Source organism: Haliaeetus leucocephalus, unplaced genomic scaffold (assembly GCF_000737465.1).
Source record: "Haliaeetus leucocephalus isolate CR32 unplaced genomic scaffold, Haliaeetus_leucocephalus-4.0 Scaffold451, whole genome shotgun sequence".
Taxonomy (NCBI): Eukaryota; Metazoa; Chordata; class Aves; order Accipitriformes; family Accipitridae; genus Haliaeetus; species Haliaeetus leucocephalus.
The window spans coordinates 8505341-8526134 of NW_010972887.1; the positions used below are offsets into that span (position 1 = coordinate 8505341).

General features: G+C 44.7%; 1 protein-coding gene across 1 annotated transcript; it reads right to left on the minus strand.

The window, feature by feature from the left end:
* Positions 1-7988: 7988 nt before the first annotated feature.
* On the minus strand, positions 7989-20775 carry RND3 (Rho family GTPase 3). Its single transcript, XM_010575208.1, has 5 exons — positions 20603-20775; positions 20402-20489; positions 13017-13126; positions 11334-11468; positions 7989-8377 (listed from the first exon to the last, which is right to left on the minus strand). The coding sequence occupies exons 1-5, from the start codon at positions 20750-20752 to the stop codon at positions 8126-8128; spliced, it is 735 nt and encodes a 244-aa protein (XP_010573510.1). The 5' UTR covers positions 20753-20775; the 3' UTR covers positions 7989-8125.
* Positions 20776-20794: the final 19 nt, after the last annotated feature.

A 20794-nucleotide genomic window follows, 5' to 3' on the forward strand; every position in this document is an offset into this window, starting at 1 on the left:
CACAAAACCTTCCTCTCGGAGCCACACAAAGCCGTGTGGAGCACACCAGAGTAATTAATAAAATGAAAGCCCCGTTTCTTGCAGATGGAGATGTGGGGAATAAAGGAGCTACACTGCGCTGAGCTGTCATGCATCGCATGCTACATCTGTTATGGAAATCAGTGGTAGTGGGGCCTTTTGTTCGGGCTAAAGCCCTCCCAACAGGGATTTGGCTGAAGTAGATTTTCTTGTTATTAAACATGATTTCTAGCTAGTTGAGAGCAGATGCTCCTGCAGCATTTGGAACTAATAACCAACCTTCAAGTGTGCAGCATCCCTGAAAAGTCTGGGATGGCCCGCAAGAACGATTCCAGCTCGGAGCTAATGCGCTGCCCTGGGTCCCTGCTTTGCACATGAATGCTGCTGACACCAGATGAGCCTTCTGGCCTCCCCGCCGCCAGCGTCCCTATCACCCCCTCCCCTCCTTTTCATCGCCGGGGCTGCCGCGGAGCGGGGCGAGATGCAGGCGCACACGTACGTACGCGTGCACACACGCATCTCGGTCCCCTCCCGCATCCCCCCAGCCGCACAAAGCCCTCCTCGGTTTGGAAAGAGACCAAACCCCATGTGCTACACCCCCCTAAAGCATCCCCTAATCTTAACAAAATCTCTCTGACGTCCCCCTTCCAATGCATGTTTGTTCAAGCCTCCCTGGCCGTGCCCCGTGTCCAGCGGGAAAGGACCGGAGCCATTGCAATTCCTGGTGGGAGCGCCGAAGGAAGGGACAAAGGGACAAAGGCAACAAAAAGCCACCGGCGCATCCTTCGAGCAGCACACCATCGGCACAGCACCTTGGTGCGGTGTTTCGGGATGGCGTTGCCTTTGTCGGCACCGGAGGAAAAGGGTCCTGGGGAAACGGGACGTGCAACGGCTCAGCAGTTTGTTGTGTGAATGCAGAGAGAAGGGTGCAGGTCAGCTGCATTGCCCCAACATTAGTTGTAGAGGCACGTCCCCATGTATTTGCACTCCCAAGCTTATCGGGGGTGGTTAACACTACAGAAGGGGTAGCAGAGAATGGACATTTCGGAAGGAGAAGGGTTTCTCATAGCTGAGACAACCCATACAAAGCTGCCCATCCATCTCGTTGGCTGCCCCTGCTTGGAAGTACCCGCAGCTCCCTGCCGTGAATCACGGCAAATAAGCAGGATGAAGAGCAGCAAAACACCCCCAAAGCAGACAAACACCAATAAAAAACATGATGCTGTGCCGGCAAGGAGCGAGCAAGATCGCAGCTCTGCCCTGCAAAGGTCAGTGCTGCGCATCGCCACCGTCAGGGATGCTCTGCTTCCATCCAGCATTAGTCACGGGAGCTGGCAGCAGCGAAGGGAAGGTATTTCCCTAAACGCTAGACATGCTATAGAATAAATGACTCACTGTCTGGTTTAAGGAAAGTCTTGAATCTAATTTGCAGTTATTACAGTCAGGAGAAGGTTAATGGCTCTGCTCTGAGTAACTTGAAAAGTAGCAGAGCAACCTACAACTGAAAAGTCCTTCCCCCACTTTGGGAGGTCCGTTTGGGGGGAGCAGAAAATGCCCTGGAGCCCCATAAATTGCTTTTGTTCTCCTCTGCCCACGTTGGAAAGGTTGTGGAGCTCGGTGCAATCGGCACGTTCCCAAGGAGGGGAACACATTCCCACCGCTCCGGATCAGGCCGTGGAGGTGCAGGGTGGTCCCTGCCCCTGCAGCCAGGGCGGTCGCAGGAAAAAGGCTGAGGTTCAGCGTGCGGCTCCTTTGCTGTTACATCCCCAGATACATTTATCCCAGCAACCTCCTTTTCCCTTGCCCGGTCCCTCCGTGGTCACCGCCAGCTTGTCCTCAGCACTCAGGTCACTGGTTAAACTGGTCTTTAGCCACCGTAACTCCTCAGGCAGCAGCCAAAGGTGCTCCAGGGCATTATTACAGCCAATGCTCACCGCTTATTTTACGTGGTGACAACAACCATGTAGAGCACTTGGTGCCGGCGGGTGATTCAGCATCCCCTGCCCTGTTACATCCCAGGGCATCACCAAAACCACCGATGCCATTTGCTGGCCTGGCTGACCTGGACTCCAGCCATGGGACGACACTTCAGAGCCACCCGCAGTGTTTACTTAGTCTTCTCCTCCTTCAAAGCGGGTGCTTGCTTACGTCAAGGCTCCTTGCGCTGGGGATGAAGCATTTCTTTAGGTTTTCCCCCAAAAAAGCCAGGTGACCCTGGCAGGGGCCATGGCACAGCCCAAACACAGCCCCACCAGCCAGAGCCTTTCCCCTTCCTCTGCTGCTCCTGGGTTACCAGGGACCGTAACTTGACTCTGCAGATGTATATATTTAACGATATTAATTAATAGGAGGATTATTTCATTGCATATGCACTGAAAAAACACTTTATTTCATAAGCGCACAACACGGGCACGCTGTAGTGGGTTACTGATACCTCCCCACTCCAAATATTTTACATTCTCCTGCTAAAGTGAGTAAAACAGCTACTTTCATCCCAAAGTGGCAGCTGGGGTGGGCTGGAGGCCCAGCACTGGTCCCCTGGGGAGGGGGCCATTCCCACCCACTGCCAGGGGCTGCTGGAATTGGGACCCCAGGAACATGGTTTAACCAGGCGATGCCTCCGCTCGCTGGGCCAGGACCCGCAGGATTCCCAGGGCACGGTCAATGCCGGCTTTGGGGGGCCCTTGCTCGGCCCCCCTTGGTCAGCACAGGGGATCTATTCCCCTTCACAGCCTTTCTGCAACTTATATATAAGCAACCTCCTACCGACTTCAACAGCAAATTGCAAGAGAAAAAGATTTATCAGCTTTAGGAGGACTTTGCACAATTTGTGCCACGGTGTATGTGTAACGGCGAAGAGCTGGAGTTGCCAGGATTAGTGCTTCTGTGAAGCACGTGAATCAGTGGGCTAAAAACCCATTTCCCCATTTGACAGCTGTAGGAAAGCTTCCTTTTTCACAGATCCTTTTTAAAATTGGACAAGATCTTTTTTATTTTCCTCAGGCTGCTTCTCATCCCTAATCCTCCAAACTAATTTAGGGAGGATAAAAAAGGAGACACTTGGCAGAACATCCCTCTTCGATAGCAAACAACTTCTACCACTGCAGGGCTCTTGTGCTGGGAGCCTGGTCCCCAGCATCCCCTCACCAGGGCTCAGCACAGTCCAAGGACGTTTCAGATGCTTAAGGGCCTCCTGGGAAGCTGAAGGAGCTGAAGGAAAATAGAACAGTTCCTTCTGTTTGGGCACATAAAGCGGCAACAGCCACGGCTGCAGCCCTGGGGACGGCAGCTCTGCTGCAACTCGGTGGCTTCTGCAGAAAGGCTGGCAGTTAGAAGAGGTCTGAATGAGATGGACAGTCCCTGGGAAAAAAAGGTTAATAAATCTTCTGTCACTTGGAAGGAGTTTGGGAGGAAGAAGCCCAATGATCTGAGAATTACTAATGACTTGCTTTTCAGCAAATAATCCCTCCCTTAGGAGAGCCAGCGCTGCTACATGAGGATCAGGCAACAAAACGCCACACTGACATCATCAAACTGCTCATTAGCCAAGCTCTCCCCATTTCTCTCTGCGGATCAGCTACGAGAACCGGTCCAGGAGACAGGAACGAGCTCAGCCTCTTCCCCAGGCTCTCCTCCCTGCCTGCAAACAGCCCCAGGGCAGGCAGGTCCAGTGCCACCAGACCCACGTGTCCACCAAAGACCCAGCACCACCGAGCCCCGTGCCCGCAAACCGACACAGCTGTACCCGCTGGAGCTTTAAGCAGCTACCAAGATAGGTGGAAATACCCATAAATATCCACCAAATAGTATAACTCAGGCACTTTAAAAAGTTTTAGGGAGGCAGGTGGGGTGGGTTTGCTTTTGTCACCCACCTTCTCCCCTCCGTGCCGGCATCCTGCTGGCCCACCGCCCCCTCGCTCCGAAGGATGAGACGCACCGAGGACGTGCTCGTAGCAAACGGTTTGCAGAACGAGGAGGTGCTGAATTGCACACGCTCGGCGCAGTGAGGGTTTGCCATCCCGCTGAGGTTCGGTGCCAGGTCTATTTCTGCACCAGCCCACCAGGTTTGGAAACACCGATCTCCTGGGGATATCCCCTGGGATTTTCCGCGAGGGATGAGTTTTAGTAAACCACCTCAGTTACAGTAAGCGATTATTGCACAACTGGGTTGTGCAAAAGAACAAACAAAAAAAGAAAAAAAATAAATTGCAAAAGTTAAGTGCTTTTTGGAAGCGGACCGAGTCACGGCGATCTGCCAAATTTGTTTTCCAGGGATCAAATGGTGCTGAAGGGAAACATCTGACCAAGACACAGCCCACAACTGAAAATACTTCCGATTCACCCCTTGCTCACTTCAGCAAGCAACTGGAGAGCTGATGGGGGTGATCATCTTACCAACACCAAAATCAAACTGTGCTTCTGCAGCTGCAGATGCCACCTCAGCCCAGGCTCTAATTTTAGAAGAGCAAACCTCTGGTCCTTCCTCTTGCTCAGAGGTTTCAACCACCATTGGCCAAAGCTAGCAAGAAATGTTTCACGTGAGCAACAAAATTGGCAATTCTGGTCTGAAGGAAAAGGTAGAACTAGCAACAGTAAAAGAAAAAGAAACACTGGCAAGGTTAGTGGCTTTCGACAGACCTACCAACTTTCTTTTTTTGAATTTAAAAGAAAAACATAGATAAATCAAGACATCTCCATCTTCCAACCACTTAGAGCAAAATGAAGGAGGACTGAGCTGGTGGCATTAAAGGAGGGTAGCGATCAACTAGTGATCAATGTTTTTAATTGAAAATGGATCATTATCTCCTTTCTGTAGGCATCTAAGGATGGCGTAAGAGTACCTTTAACAGTACCTTCCTAATCCACACTGTTTGACTTGTGACCACACCACACTTGGGCATAACACAGGAGCAACATGAAACCAAGCCTGTGCACGTTAAACAGGCCAAAAATTCATTACAAACTTTGATGGATCTCAAAACTGGAGTCACCAGGAAGGCACGTTTCTAGTGAGGCTTCCAAGAGGTTATTTCTTTGTCCTAACCTACTCCACAATCTTACTAAGACCCAGAAAACAGCAGATTAGAGATTTGAAAAGAAATAGCAGGACCTACAGAACCCAGGAGAAGGTTTGTAGATCATGCAGAACGTGCATGGCCATATTGCTCTACCAAATATAAGCAAAAACCAGCTGTGCCGTAGCCAGATGCCAGGAGGACCACTGAGCACTTGGTGTGGGCAACTGGCAACGTGGGGCCAGAAGGGTTACGGCGAAGCTTAGGATGAACACGAAAGCACTACTAGTAGAAAGGTTGTGCGGCCCAATGGCTTCTCCAGCATTTGTAGTTCCAATAAAGATGCCAAAAACCTAAAAGAGTGCTGAAAGGAACCTCACAATTGGTTAAACGTGAATTGGGAAATACCCTTTATAGCGAGAGATTTGAAGTCATTGAAGAAGTCGATCGGTTTGGTTCTTGGTGACTTAATTCTATGCTAGTGACCTACAAGGTGTACTTAAATTCAGTAATCAAGAGCACGTCAATCTGACGCACACGTTAACTAAATGGAAAGACCAAAGGCTGAAACAAGATGAGTTCAGACTACAAAGACAAGGCAGCTTTTTAGGCATAAGGATAATTAACCCCTGGCCAAACAGACCCCACCACAGCAGCCCCACTGGAGGAGTTTCTACACCCCAGCTGCACGCTGCCAGCGGACACCCCCAGCTCCAAGAGGAGCTGCCGCAGGGCTGGAATTTCAAGGATTGTGGGGGGACAGGGGTTCCCAAAAACTCAGGAGCTGCTGCAGCAGGGAATGACACCACAGACCCAGCCCAGCACCCTCCCACCAAAGCGGGCTGCCTTCTCGCACAACGAGGCATTCGCTCACATAATTACGGCATCCACAAACGCAGGGAACTAAACCTTGTTTGTCATCAGAAATAGAAAAGGATGATGTATTATACATGAAACCTTTTAAAAAGCAGCATTCAGCACTTTAGAGACAAAGCAAACCAAACTTCACTTGCTTGCTTGCTCCAGTCTCCTCTGCCTCTGTCGTTTTTGGGAAACGCAACTCAGGTTAAGTAACCCACGCTACATACTTAAATATAATGCCAAAGAACCCAAAAGGCTGTTGGCAAGGGTAAGACTGATTTCTATTCAAATCATGTCCCAACTCCCAGCTATGCCTGGCCTGTAGCTCAGTACAATCACGTCCAAAACACACCAGTATTAATGAACTAACACACAAAGGCCATTTCCACTACAAGTCAATTACTTTTTTTTTAATTCAAAGAAAAAATGGTATTTTAATAAATACTGCAGAAACATTAACCAAACATACAAAGTGACTTCAACAATTAAAAAAAAGTAATGAATGTCCTGCTTTATAACAGTTATAACTTATTTTTTCCACAATATTTAAATACAGAAAGCACTTACCAGCTATTTTGTAATACTGCCCTAAGCGCACTGTTGCATCAGTCAAAAGCTTATTATGGTGGTAAAAATGTCTTTTTGTGGGAAATGATCGGAATGGGTGTGGGGGGTTTTTTTCTTATCAGATGAGACAAAGTGCTGGGAACACAGAACTGAGTTTTAATTATGGTAACCCTTTACCTTTGCACAAGTTAACGTGAACACAGCTTTAACACTTCAAAAATGAAGCATCACCCTTGGGAACTGAACGCTTGTCCTCAACAAGCGATAGCCGCACTGGTTAGAGCTTACAGCATCCTTCTTTCGAGAGAAGCTATGTAGTTACATCAGTCAGTAAGCAGTTGCAAACAATTTTAAAGGCCGATTTATTTAATGTAACAATAGTACTCAGTAAGCAAAAAGGAATTTGACTTAATTGGTTCACCGATGTTTCATGATTGTTGTCTGGATACATATATATTAATCTTAAAGACTAAAGGCAATATCCAGTTTCCACTGGGGACTCCTTAAGGCGTCGCAGTTCTTCAGACCCCATTTCCTCACCACGAGCAAACACAGTCTGCAGCGAGAGATGGCTGCCCCAAAAGAAGAGCATCGCAAAAGATAACCTGGCTCTGCTGGCTCATTTGCAGATTCTTGGGTTTTTTTTGCAAAGACAATTGCAGTGAACCACATCACAGAATAGCACTTCTCTGTAGCATTTACAGAGGGCTAGATCCCGGGATCCACCCAGCTCTCCCAACTCCTAGCAGAAGCAGAGGAGTCTTGGGGCTTCCCCAGATGGGCAGTAAGGCTTAACGAATTATCATGGTTGTAAAACTAAGGATCATTTGTCATCATAGCTCTTAGCACCTTTCACTTGAACCTACAGCAACATACCCATACAGTACACCAGAACTGGAGATCATTTTCACTCTAAATTACAATCACAAAGAGGAATGGGAAGTCAGAGTCCTGCAATGGGCAGGTAGATTGCCCCCACACCCCAATTTGATCCGTTTAATTTCCACAGTGCGAGGGCACCTATAATACTCGGAAATCTCAAACGGTTGCCTTCATTACCAACGTGCTCAAATGTAGATTGCGCTGCTGTCTCGGGAAGGCAAAACTCCAGACTTCTCACATACAGTGTTTTCCTCTAGGTGACGCACAGGCCTCGGTATACTCCCCATTTTAACGATGAGCTACTAAAAAAAATTAGATCATATCCTTTGGAAAACCAACTATAAGGTCACAGGGATAGTTCCTTAATGAGGAGGGCATATTAATAATGTCTTCTTTAAAAAAACATTAAAGTATTATTTTAATGAAATCAAAGTGGTAGCATCCAGGAGTAGAGCGTTAATAAAAGAAACAAGCACTGTCAATGACATCTCTCTTCTTTGCAGTGTTATTTTCCCATTCACCCTCTCTTTTTTCAGCACATTCAAACATTTTCCCTTTTTTTTTTTTTGGCATTTTCTTCAATGTATCATTTCCCGATGCCACCTCGTTTAGAGCCATTTCTTCTCGCTGCTCAGTTCCTAAGTACAGTCTCACAAAACAGGTGAAGTTTCCATTAAAGCACTGGCATAAGCCCTCATTAAATACCATGTGGCTGCGTACTTCATTGAGCCTCCACCCCTCCCGGACGCTCTCTTCCTCCTTCTCCAGGAAATCAAGGTCCTTCACATCACCGTGCAACTCTTTGCTTTGTCCTTTCGCAAGTCCGTCGCCACTGTGGAAAGTTCTGGCCTGCCAGGCATGTGTGAAATTCGCTTTGTTGCCCTCTGCGATTTGTTTCGTTTAACATTTTTATTTGTTTTATTCACACACGCCAAGGTGGCAACATGAAAAATGTCTCTGACACTGTTTTCTGACTGTAAGGCTGAGCATTCAATATACGTAGCTGCTCCAATCTGTTTGGCCATATTTGCACCCTAAGGGAAAAAAGAACATGCAATCAATACCAAGTTTCCGCAGAGAGCCAAAGCAAACCATACAATTACTTTTCAGCACTGTTTTCCATACACAATGTTTTGTGAAAACCAAAGCTACAGCCCCAGCACTACAGCCAGCAGCTAATTTTGCAAAATAAACAGAGCTTTGGTTCCAAGACGCATTAAACAAGTATCCAGACATTATCTCCTATGCCGATAAATACAAATTGGAAGAGAGAAGATAAGCTCAATGACCTGCAAACAACTGCAGAAAGCCAAAAGAGTATTAGTAGGACCCATTTAGCAATTTCACCCTTACACCTTAACTTGCATCTGTGTATCACGTGCTCATTGGGAAAGGTCTGGACCTGGCAGCTTCCAGATTTAAGCCTGCTATCTCCAAAGAGAAAACATATTCTGACTGCCTTAAGGGCTAGCCAGCGTGCCTCTGACCTGGAGCACAGCCCATGTTACATCTCCACAAAGGGGGCAAAGTTCATAGGGAAGTGTGCTGGGGGTTTCTGGGTCGAGGACAGTTATATCAACTTGTAGCTAGGGAACAAGCAAAAAAAAAAAGGGGGGGACGACACATTAGTGGTTATACAAGCCCTTCTATTTTCATTTTAAGTGTGTTAGAAGTCAAAGCAGGGATTTGTTCCAGCAGCACAAGGAAAACAACACGCAACTCCAGCACATGACAATATCCCAGTATCCTGTTGTGGATTTTGCTACTGGAAGACAATACAGCATTGTGTGAAAAAATGGAGTCGTTTCAATGGAATTTTACTTCTGAAGGATGAATCTTTTTAGAAGGTTATGAAATCCAGCCACTCCTCACATATTCATGGGCCTGAGATACAGGCACAAGTCAGTCCAACCCCTCCTCTTTGCTCTTGTGCCAGGCTGATGGCACTAATCTATTTGGACCCACTTCTTCAGTATCCACTATTTACACTGCAGTGATGCAGCCATCTTATCAATTGTAAGTGGTAGTGGCTGATAAAGGAGTATTAGTTTGCAAGACAAGCCCTCCCCACAGTTAAACATCTCAACTCCTACTATCCAAGCCTAGCCTCTATCGTCAAGCCTCAGAAATGTTTGCTCAGGTGTAGCTGACTGGAAACTGGCTAGCATACTGGAGGCAGGGTGTCACCATCAACTGGCTTTATCCTTCCAATGCTTCCTTATGAAGTTAAGAGGAATGGGGAAAACCCCACTAAGCTCTTTGATCCCATGTTGACTTAGCAAGGCAGGGGAATTTAAAAACAAGCTGTGTATCTCGACCCCAGAAGACCCTTCCCTAGAACGAGCACAGGAGAGCACCGGGTTGCTTCATGCCACCAGGGATTTGGCAACCACAAGAGACACAACCATTGCTCAGTCTAAGGTTTTGCTTACATAGAGTACAGATGAAATTATGGGAGTTTGCTGAAGTATGCGCTTCCCTGTAACACAAAATTTTCCCTTTGGCTGCCAAGTAATAGCTTCTGGCTTAGCCCTTTGTCTTCAGCTGACTCTTGTTCCTAAGGGGTACCAGCTAAGCTGTGACACCAGAAGAGATGTGACTCTTCAACTCCAGGGGAGAAATCCACCTGTCAGTAGATTTTTTTTGATGGCTATCTATGGAAAGGGGTGAGACTTGGTGATTTTACTGAAGTACTGTAAAAATGTAATATGTGAACTTGTGTACGTAGTAAGTGGCAGACAGTATTTCCTTTTAAGTTTAATATTCAAAGAAAAATAGCATGGCAGATTACAGCTCCAAGGCTGAACATGAATATATACACATGCAACAGTGGTAGTTTGTAACCAAGTTGACGTCTACTGCAACAAGCAGGATTTAAGGACACTTCTGAATTTACACTAAGGTAAAAAAACTGGCATTTAGTTTCATATAAAATTGTCTGAGATGGAGGGATGTTTACCAAGTGAAGTGTAGAAAGATGCCACAACCAGCATAAGCCATCACAGTACAACACCCCAAGTTATATTTTAAGCAACACACTCAGTTAATGGCATCTTTGCATTTTTCAATTTAAACATGCCATAGGAGGCTGCATTATTAGTAACTGCATATTAGGAGGTGTCGGTTGTTGAGGCTGTGGATAAAACATCAAAAACTGTTTGATAACATAGGATATATACACTAGCTAAAGTTACTTTTGGAGGTAGAATTCTCACTCTTACACCCTACAGGGTGTATCTCAAACCACCACCAAGATTCAGCAGCAATGCACGATACACATGTGTGAGCAGTAAGGGGAAGTTTACCTAGAGCCCAGTTTTCCTCTGTTCTCTACCTCCTGCTCTCCCATGGCCTGATTCCTTTCCCTTTCACCTCGGTTCCTCTATGCCCTGATGCCTGGCTCCAAACTTACTTCCCTAGCAGCAGAGAACTGCTGCAAAGAATTAAGATGCTTTCTGGATTTGCTGCCACCTTCAGAGGGAACTACAAGGTGTTTTCACAGAAGATCTTTTCAGGAAATAGGATTTTTAAGGAGTCAGACTACATGCAATGCTTGTCATGATGCTAAAGTCCAATGAATGACATTCAAACCTTAAGTTTAAACAAAAAATTTTACCAATTTTTCAGTAAATAAACAGAACATGTCACATCTTAGTTACTGTTTTGGCCTCTGTAGGCCCAGAAAAGCAGTAAGTTTATTTTCAATTCACTTAAAAGGCTCTTTGCCATCAATACGGCTACAATCTTACGATGCTTAAAGCATGCGTTGTGGGGCTGCATGATTTTCTGCTGCATGAAGTCTGTGGGCAGGCTTTGCCTTTACTCATAATAGTTTTCAAATTCACCTCCAGCAACTATTACAGTATATGCACCTGACTTCTAGGATGCACTCGTGTCAACAGGGGGAGAAGTTGTTCATAAAGACGGCTACAGTGATAGAAAAGAGTCTTATTTTCCACTCCTCAGTACGACAAAGGACATGGCACATACCTGATCATAGGACACGGGTGTCTGCCTGTGATTGGAAAGTTCCACTAGTGTGCTTACATCCGTGCGCAGATCCGACTTGCAACCAACCAGAAGCATTTTGGTGTTTGGACAAAACTCCTGGATTTCACCTTTCCACTGTAAAATTTTAGGTTATTATACTCGAGTAGTTGAATGTTTAAATCCAAAGAAGCAATAGATACAAGATGAAGTTTAGTAAGTCATGACATTTCACGTGGAAATACTCTTACATAATAGTTGTATCTACCTTCAAGCTAATTTCTAAAGGCATTAGTTCCAGCAGAATCTAGTCAAGGATGAAATCTTACGATCTCATACACTCATTAATTCCACTGACTTACTAATCAAGAGGGGATTAATTGAGATTGTTTATCTACATGAGCAAAGGTGGGCAGACCTGTCGCTCCTCACAAGCGGTGAACACCCAGCCATAGCCATTTGCAGACAGGAGCCAATGAAACCTGGTGTCACCACATTCAATGGTTCGAGACAGACATAGAGGCAGGTCTTGTATGACCACAAAATAAGCATTGCTATATATTGGCTCATGGCTACATCCTCACACCTAAAACTACACAAATCTGTTGAGGGTTCAGCTATTGTGAACCAGTAATAAGCCCTTCAAACAGTACCTGTGATATATTCCTTGGGTTTGTTCCCCCTCTACATGATTATTTTGACAACACAAGAAAGCCAAAAATTTTGCAGCATAATCTGAACAGATCATACAATCCCTAAAATTTCAGGATATCATCTGCGTTTAAAAGCATATTAAGAAAAATCTTACAGAATTAAGCAACAGCATAGTAACCAACATTATCAGGGACAGAAAAGAAAGACAGTTCTAGATGCTTGTTGGCACAGCTCGTAGCTGAGAGAATAGTCTTAAGTATTTTCTGTAGACTATTCAGAGCATTGTATGTCACTTTATTCCCAGCGACACAAGAATCACTGGCCCCAGCTACAGAAAAAAGGAACCTCACATCATTAAGCCTTAAAGACAGCACTGCAAAGTTGAGTCATGCCCAGTGACCAAGGAGAGAACCAGGACCACCTCACAAACACAGAGCTTGATTATCAAAATTCAATTTTTTGATGCAGGGGAAGCCTCGCACTGAATCTCAGATCACTGAGCTTGTGAAAAACTCTGAAGTTTGGTGCAGGATTGTATTTCTATGCCACTGCTAGGTTTTCTGGTGGCTTCCAGAGGCATTTGTCACTGGCTGCTTCTAACTTCAGGCTGAGAAATTACGTAAAGCCATGGCAAAAGTCCAAACACTTGGCAGGCACGTTTTAACCGTCTTTGCAACATGGCAAAGTTTCTCAATCCCGTCTGTTATATGAATATAATGTGAGAGACAATTTCTTGCTGCACCCAGCCCTGCACCTCACACCACCCTAAACAATTCACTGCTGTCTAAGGGCTGAGGAATGAGAATTTACATCACGCCTGAGCATACATTAGGGAGTTTTTTGTTTTCAATTAACATTCATCCCTTTCAAACAAATGATCTCAAATTCTAGCAGTGCAGGGTGCAGTCCTGTCATCTCTCCATTAAAAGAAACAAACTGAAGTTTCCAATGTAGGAAACAGCACCACTCTTCAGAGATTTAAAGACAAGCTACTCAAACACTTCTGTACTCAAATGTTTCTCAAACACTTGCCTTTTTTAGCACACTGTCAAGAGTTTCTGGCCGACTGATGTCAAAGCAAATCAGGACAGCATCAGAATCTGGATAGGAAAGCGGGCGGACATTGTCATAGTAAGGAGACCCTGCAGGGAAACAAACATTTTTATTAGCTTATATTTTTCACTCTCTGCAGTCATTCAAGCTTATTCAGAAAGTTTAGAAAGGTTTTTGTGAAGCTGTTTAATGGCACCCAGCTACCATCTTTTCTTCAATAGCACTGTATTCCCAAAACACTCATTGCAATTGCTCACTTCCCCACTTTCCTTTTGTTTCTCACCTACAAAAGCAACAGCTTTCCCAAGTAATTAAGAGTGATGGCACCCCAGTGATCCATCTCCCACCAAAAGCTTATGATGACCCCAATAACAAGGAAAGGGAAATGAGGTCAGCCCAAGTTTAAGTCCCAGCATTAACCTGCAGGGATTTGACTTTGAGAACAAATCCTTAACCTCCAAAAGGCTTCTTCAAAGCAGATCTGTCACAGTTAGGCTTTCACGGAAAAAATTCAGAAAGTTTTGAAAGAAGTCAGTTTTGATTCTTCTAACATTGAATTTAAAACAAATAGTTCCAAGTGCAAAAAGCATCTTTAGTTGTCATGGATATCGGCAATTTTTAGAAGAAACACTTGCTTCAAATTAAAGCATTTGTTGCAGTGCTCCAGCAGGAAAGAACCCCAGTCCTACAGGCAGGCACACAAGTTATCTGTCACAAAAAGCCTCACCCATCTGTAAACCAACACATGCTTGCAATAAATGTTTATGTTTAGCCCTTAAGACAAATTTTTATCAATGAGATCAAAGCTAATCTAGTAATTTGATGAAACAGAAACAGGTCCAGTATTGCACTTTGTGCATATTTTACTTCCAGAGCTGTTAAGGGATATGCTGGGTTTCTTTAAGAATTGTCATAATGTGCAGAGTTACAAACACATCTCCAGAGTCAGAAATCTCATTTTTATCATCTGGTGAATCTGGTAACATGGTTAGGGAAAAGAAATCTTCCTTTTCTCTAGGAAGTTCCAGTCACTCAGCCACCATTTGGTTTGGCCTTAACTCTGCTGAAGCTTCACTTACTGAGAATACATTTCTGATTTAGAAAGGTACTTAAACAGTTAAGTGGTCCACCAGGATAAGGGCTTTGGGCTTTAAAACGCATGCCTGCAACTTAAGATGCTCTTTCTTAGTCATATAGTCTTATTTCTATATTTTTCTCTCATGAACCTAAAATACAGCATAGAACATATGCAACAAGAATACAGCTTTCAAGAGTTGTGGGGTTATCAGCTAATTATATCACCAATTTTCCAACTATCTAGAACTAAGTGGCTGTTAAGGTCTCAGAGGCTGAGCAGACAATTAACTGGATTAGAGAAATTCCTCAAGTTTTTAACTGACAGACAGCTCATGCTGTTGCACAAAGCAGAACGGGGAATGGTGTGAACGTATCACAGATGACTTCAGTTGGACAGCTTATACTGGAAGGAAGGAGTCAAGAATCCCAGGAATGTTGTTTTTGAAATGAAGAGTAACACATGGGGAATGAAGCATTACCAAACTAGGTAGCAGAAGGTAATTTGTTGAACAAGACTATTTTATTCAAATGCTCATCTTCATAAATGATGTCAATCTAACAAAGAGGCAGCTGTCAAAAACTGCTCTTCAAAAAACAGTTAGCTGTCTTCAGCAGTAAATGACATGTTAGAAAGAAATCTAAGTGAGCTGAGCTGACCGGTAGTTAACTATTCATTTGAGCTCAGCTCTGCTTGCAGAGACTATCAATAAACATTTTCCACTCCTAATTATTCCCCAGCTATCTCCAGCACTGCTATTACAGTGCCTCCATCCTGGAGCCTCAGGGCCAAGTTATTTATCCCAGAGCCCCAGGGCCAAGTTATTTGCCCTGGACAGAGGAATTGCAGAGCAGCGTTGCCATTAACTAGCCACCTGCACGGCTCCGCAGCGTTAAACCAGCCAAAGCACAGACTGCTGCCCAGGCACCAGCCTACATGCTGGTGAGAGCCACTGCCTGGCGAGCACATCTCCCTGCCGAGCTCCAGCAAGTAAGGGCAGGATTGAAGATCATTAATGCTTGGCCAAATGGTTGCTGGCTAGAAAGGAGTCTCAAAAAAGCCTCACCCAGAAACTAATTCCTTAGACACATACCTATCTCCTCACTCAGCAGTCTTCAGGGATACAACATACCATATATGTCCATCAGCATGTATTTATGTATACATACAGTCACCACCTCCAGCCCAGAGACTCCTTTCCACTGTGTCAGCTGTAGCTGTGTTTGTTTTGAGGGTTTTTCTCTTTAGGTTTTCCTTCTGAACCTCTCACATTACAGATGCTGAGCTAGAATAGGTGTACTTTTATAAGCAGCCCTTCTGCTCAGATGTAAGCTAAGAGGAATATCTGACACCTCCTTTTCTTCGGGGTAGTATGTGGCAGAACAAACGGGAACCGTTTAAACTACTTGGGCTGCAGTATCAACAAAGGAAATTTCCTGGTCTCATTCAACAGCAATAACTGAACCTTTATTACTGAGCAAATAAAGAGGGGCTACGGCCCTCGCTGTGCGAGCCTATTCAATCTGGCATTTCGTCGTTTCGCCCAGAGAAACCCTCAGAAGGCAGGAATCTCAGGAATGAGGCTCAAGTCTGAACAGACAACTTGAGCACAGCCCAGTAAGGCTGCTCACTCTTTTTCAAGTTAGTCTACAGATTTGAAGCCACGCCAACCCTAGAAAACAGAAGGAGAATGTAGAGCTACAGCTATGGTATTTGTGGAAAAAAATAAGCCTATTTGTGCTTGTGATTCTGTTCCGACAAAATAAAACATTTTTTGTCAAGGACAACATGGATGATTTTTCTGTTTTATCAAGGAATTGCTGATAATGCTGTAGTTCCTCTTACTTTGTGGTGGAAGTATATTCCAGCTGCCATCCCCCTTTTTTAATCTGTTTGGCAGCTTGAGTCATTTAAGCCAAAATAATTTAAAACATTAAGAATTATCTACTTTTACAACCTTATGTTTCATGCAAAGTACAACATAAGTTCAGCTTTTAAACCGAAATAAAACCCCTCCCCAGCCATATGGTTGGCTTTGGTCTACAGAAGAAACCAAGCTCAGGCTTAAATGTTGCTATCTTAATAAATAACAGAATTACATCATTAAAAGTTAAAGCATACTTAAATGTTGATGGCTCAGTACTACTCTAGGATGCTAGACCATGGAAAGCCGATGCCCTATTTGCCTGCAAGACCCAAAGCCGCCACCACCACCAGTTCCAACCAGGAGGTTCAGCCCCACATCCCACCGATGGAGCTGAACCTGGGCAGCTCCTGCTCAGCACGCTGCTCAGCCTCTGCTTGCCCGCAGGCCCTCAGGGAAGCGGTGCTCAGTAACAGGCAAGACTTTACTATTTACACACCACCAAGCAGCCATCAGGCATCGGTCTTTGTAGCCTTTTGGACTCCAGTCAACTGAAAGAACAACAGATGAACGGCAGCATTCTCACTCCTAAACCCTTGGGCTCACTAATTATCAGCTACATAGAAAACACATCAAATACTGCAGTGGCTGCTCTAAGTAGCTGAATCACTGCTGATGGCCTTCCTCCTTCCAAATCCACCTCGGCTGTTTTGGAGAAAACACAGGTGATTTTGTGTACTGAGTATCATGAACACATCATCTCCAAGCACACACAAATATCACAGCAGTCATAGCATTATAAGTGTTTACATTTCTGCACCTCAAACAGAAAACAGGACTTTGGTAGGTGACTTAGCATTCCCAGTTATCAATTATTTCCCCTCTAAGGGGGGGAAAACAAAACCTATAAAGACTAGTTACTGTTACTCTGCCATAAAAAAAAAATCACATGGCTCAATATAGCCAACTTGAAAGTGAACTGGAAGGCAAAGACAGAAATTTGACATTTCCTTTACAATGCTTATTGCCAGAGAACTTGGGGAAATAGTAACTTTAATTCCCATATGTTTTAGTTGTCTTCGGAAAGATTTCAGCACAAAGCTTTATAATTAATATTGTTTCTATATGGACACTGAATACATTGTACACATTCAAATCACAGTAAAGCTAACTTGATTTAAAGCTCTAAGGCCCTTCTGGATTTAATTACATGCTAATCCCCAGCAGTGCATAAGTATTTCTGGGCCTGTTGAGAACTATTTTATTGCAGTAACCAGTGCAGTTTCCACAGTTCAACCAATTAAAAAAACCCTAAAATACATTTTAGGGAGACACAGGTATGTATGCCTAATTAATGGCATGCAATTTCTATGCCACAGCTGCTGTTGTACTAACAAGAAATATAAATATCAAAGTAGTCACTTTTAACAGAAGCAGCCAGAAACTTGGTAAATGCACTTTAGACCATGCCTATGGCAGACAAAGACATGTAATATAGAAGTACTTTTCACAGTGTCCATGAGACTACGAGATGAAGCTTTAACCTGAAGAAACTTCTAATACTCCACCTAGCAAAACAAGCACACAGCTCAAGACTGCCATACTATGTTACCACAGAGTGGAATAATTTATGGTGTAGTTAGATTGCAACCAGACATTCCTGCTTTGAAAGAAGGGTTGGTAGTCCAAAAACCAATTGAAATTCAAGTTGGCAAGTGCTTTCCTTAATGCTGTGGCTAATTTAAATCCTTATAATGACTCACAAAACTAGACAGTACCAGAAAATATTTGAATAATGAATCTTCCCATTCCACTCTTACTTGTAAGAGTGTTTTGTCCCATATTTCTAGGGGCATATCCAAGTTACAACAAAAACTTCCCAATAAATTTACAGCTATTCTCAAAATGTTCTATCAATTGCGTGACTCTCTACATTTTGTACTTAAAATTCCTCTGGTAAAAAGCACATTATTATTATTATATAAAAGATTGTAAACCAAAACCATGACAGCAGGGCCTTCAGGTGTGTTCTCACCCTAACACAAGACTATTTTAACCAATGCCTACAGCTTCTCATTTTCTCAGTGAGCAAAAAAATGCTCCAAGTGGCAGTACCTTCCTTCCAAAGGATTCAGGGCAAAACCTGACATTTACTTTAACTCAAGTTAGGGACTAATTTGCAAGGCAGCCTGTTGCATGCTCCTAGTTAGAAAATACAGAGGGTTAAAGATGGATACTAAATACTTTCAAGATCACTTGATGAGTATCTGCAGTATATTGCAATCAAACTCAGCTAAATAGCGTCCTTCCCCCCTCCCCCAAGAGATGCTGAAAGTACCTCAAATGACTTGAGCCATTACCTGCAACGGACATTATCTTCCATTAGTATTTGGCAGTTAATCAGTTGTATTTAAGTTAACTAGATCTAGTCCTGCTTTAAAAATGTCATTAAGACATTTATTCTAATTCAGCAGAGGACTAGGACAAAGACTTGTAAAAAATAAATTACTGAGAATTTAAGATAATGCTAAAACACTATCTTATCTTCTGATGTCTCTTATCTGGTGATGTGATTTTGCACTGGGTTAATGGGTTTGGGTAGCATCTCTTCTTGCAGTTGGTTAGGAGGGCTGTTTAGGAGACAATTCTTCATCCAGAGTCCCACAACCAGAGGATCTACCGTTCAGTAATACTTTACAAGACCAAACACTGGATCTTTCAAACATTTCCTCTTCAGTTTCAGACTGCAGACAAATTAGCCACTTGATCTTAAGCTTCCGATTCAGTCAGATTTTCTATTAGTTCCAGGACAGGCCTGAGAGGATGACATGCACATGCAAAAGGCTGGCAGGTGTTTCTTCCACCACTTTTGACTTTTGAAGTGCTACAGAATATTTCATTACATGGGTGTTTCCAGCCTTTTGACATACAGATTCCAAAACCTTCCCCCGTCAAACAATTTAACCTGCGAGCGTGTTGTATTTTAACAGCTAAAGATAAAATTTTCCAAAGTAACTTCACTATTAATTTTTAATAAGCCCTTACTCCATAGAGTTTGTTATAGCCAGCTTAGTAATCAGGATGAAAGCTCAAACCAGACACATTCTAGAAGTCTTACTTGGCATAAGATGAAGAAAAAAATCAGTTCAGAGCTACACTGATACTGGTTGTGGGTACAGAGACTGCCTTTTCCCAGTAATTGTGTTGCAAGAATTTGGAATAATTTCCTCAACAGCAAGAGGAAAGCCAACTCACCGCCTAAACTCCTTTTTTTTCTTTTTTTTTTAAAAAAAGGGATTAACATTTTAGTTCCTGGTAGAAGGAACTGCTGGGTCCAAATTCAACATTAACAAGCTATCTACACAACTTGCCTAAAGAAAAAAAGGGCTTGTATGCTCTGTCAACTTCCTCCAGCTTTTTCCCAATCACTTCTGCAGAATAATGTTGATCCACACCTGCGCTAATGGCTCACAGTGCCATTCACCCCTGACCACCTCCCCCAGTACACTCAGTTACTGGGAGGCAGAGACTCGCTGGCTGTGTCCACGCTCCTCTCCAGCACTGGGGTGGCAAGTTTACTCACCACCCTGGCAGTTTACCAAAGACAGCAGGATCTAGAGGAGTTCCTGGCCTAACATGAGATCTAAGACACTGAGAACCTCAACCTTTGAGGCATGCGAGCCAGTGTTTTTTGACATGGCCACTGCAGGTACAACTGGAAGAATGAGGAAGACCTTACGCACTGATCTTCGTATGTAAAAAAGGATGGTTCCCTCTACATCCTCAGGCGGCCAGAGATGCCTACCTCCCTGATCTTTCCTGGCTTCAAAGGCTCTCTAAAACACAGGAAAAAAAGTGCTGTAATTTGTAAAAAGAACAAGCAGGCATCAAGAAGGCCACAAGGAACTCGGATGCGAGCCGATTTAATTTCCCATTAGCATATACAAACACCTTTTCACTCTTCTACGGGGTAAAGCAGGGTTTCACAGCAGCAGAGGAGCAAAGGTACCCCTGGAGCTCCTCGGATAAGCTCTTTCCAGTCAGGCAGGTGAGAACACATACCCCTGCCCTGCCTGCCTTCCCCTGCAATGCTGACAAATCGCTTAATGGAGGTTCGTCCACACCCTTTTCCCTCCCCAAGTCAAGTATATGCCTAAAGTATACCTCAGTTTTAAAAAAAAAAAAAAAAAAAACAAAAAAACAAAAAAAACCCCCAGAGGCCGCCCCCCGCCTCGCACAGCTGCATCTGGAGGCGGGCAGCCCCGCCACGACGCGGCGGTGAGGGGCTGCGGGGCCGCAGAGGCGGGATTGGGGGGGTTCTCCGGCTCCCCCCGGCTCCCCTGACCGACGGGGGCTGCCTCTCCTCACCGATTTACCCCCCCAAAACCACGGACACAGCCCTCCCTCGCCCCGGGGAGCGCTCACCCGAAGTGTCCCAGAGGCTGAGCTCGATGCGCTGCGTGTCGATCTCGAAGCTGGCCGTGTAGTTCTCGAAAACGGTGGGGACGTAGCTCTGCCGGGAGACAGCGCACAGTCAGCCCGCGCCCACCGCCGCCCCGGGACCGGCCTCGGTCCCGGTCCCAGCCCGGTCCCGGTCTCGGTCCGTCCCCCCCAGCCCCGACCCACCTCGGGGAAGCAGTCCTTGGCGAAGACGTGGAGCAGCGCGGTCTTCCCGCACTGGCTGTCGCCCACCACCACGATCTTGCACTTCACGTTTTGGTTGGGATCCATCACCGCCTTGCTCGATAACTTCTGGCTCGCTCTTCTTTCCTTCATTGATCTCGGCTTAGTCCCTCGGCCGGCCACAACGAAAGAAAA

Coding starts and splice junctions, on each gene's coding strand:
- RND3 (XM_010575208.1), bottom strand. CDS start 20,752: ATGAAGGAAAGAAGAGCGAGCCAGAAGTTATCGAGCAAGGCGGTGATG. Junction 13,127..20,401: donor CAGCCTCTGGGACACTTCGG/GTGAGCGCTCCC, acceptor GTTTCCCTGCAG/GGTCTCCTTACTATGACAAT. Junction 11,469..13,016: donor TTGACAGTGTGCTAAAAAAG/GCAAGTGTTTGA, acceptor AAAATTTTACAG/TGGAAAGGTGAAATCCAGGA.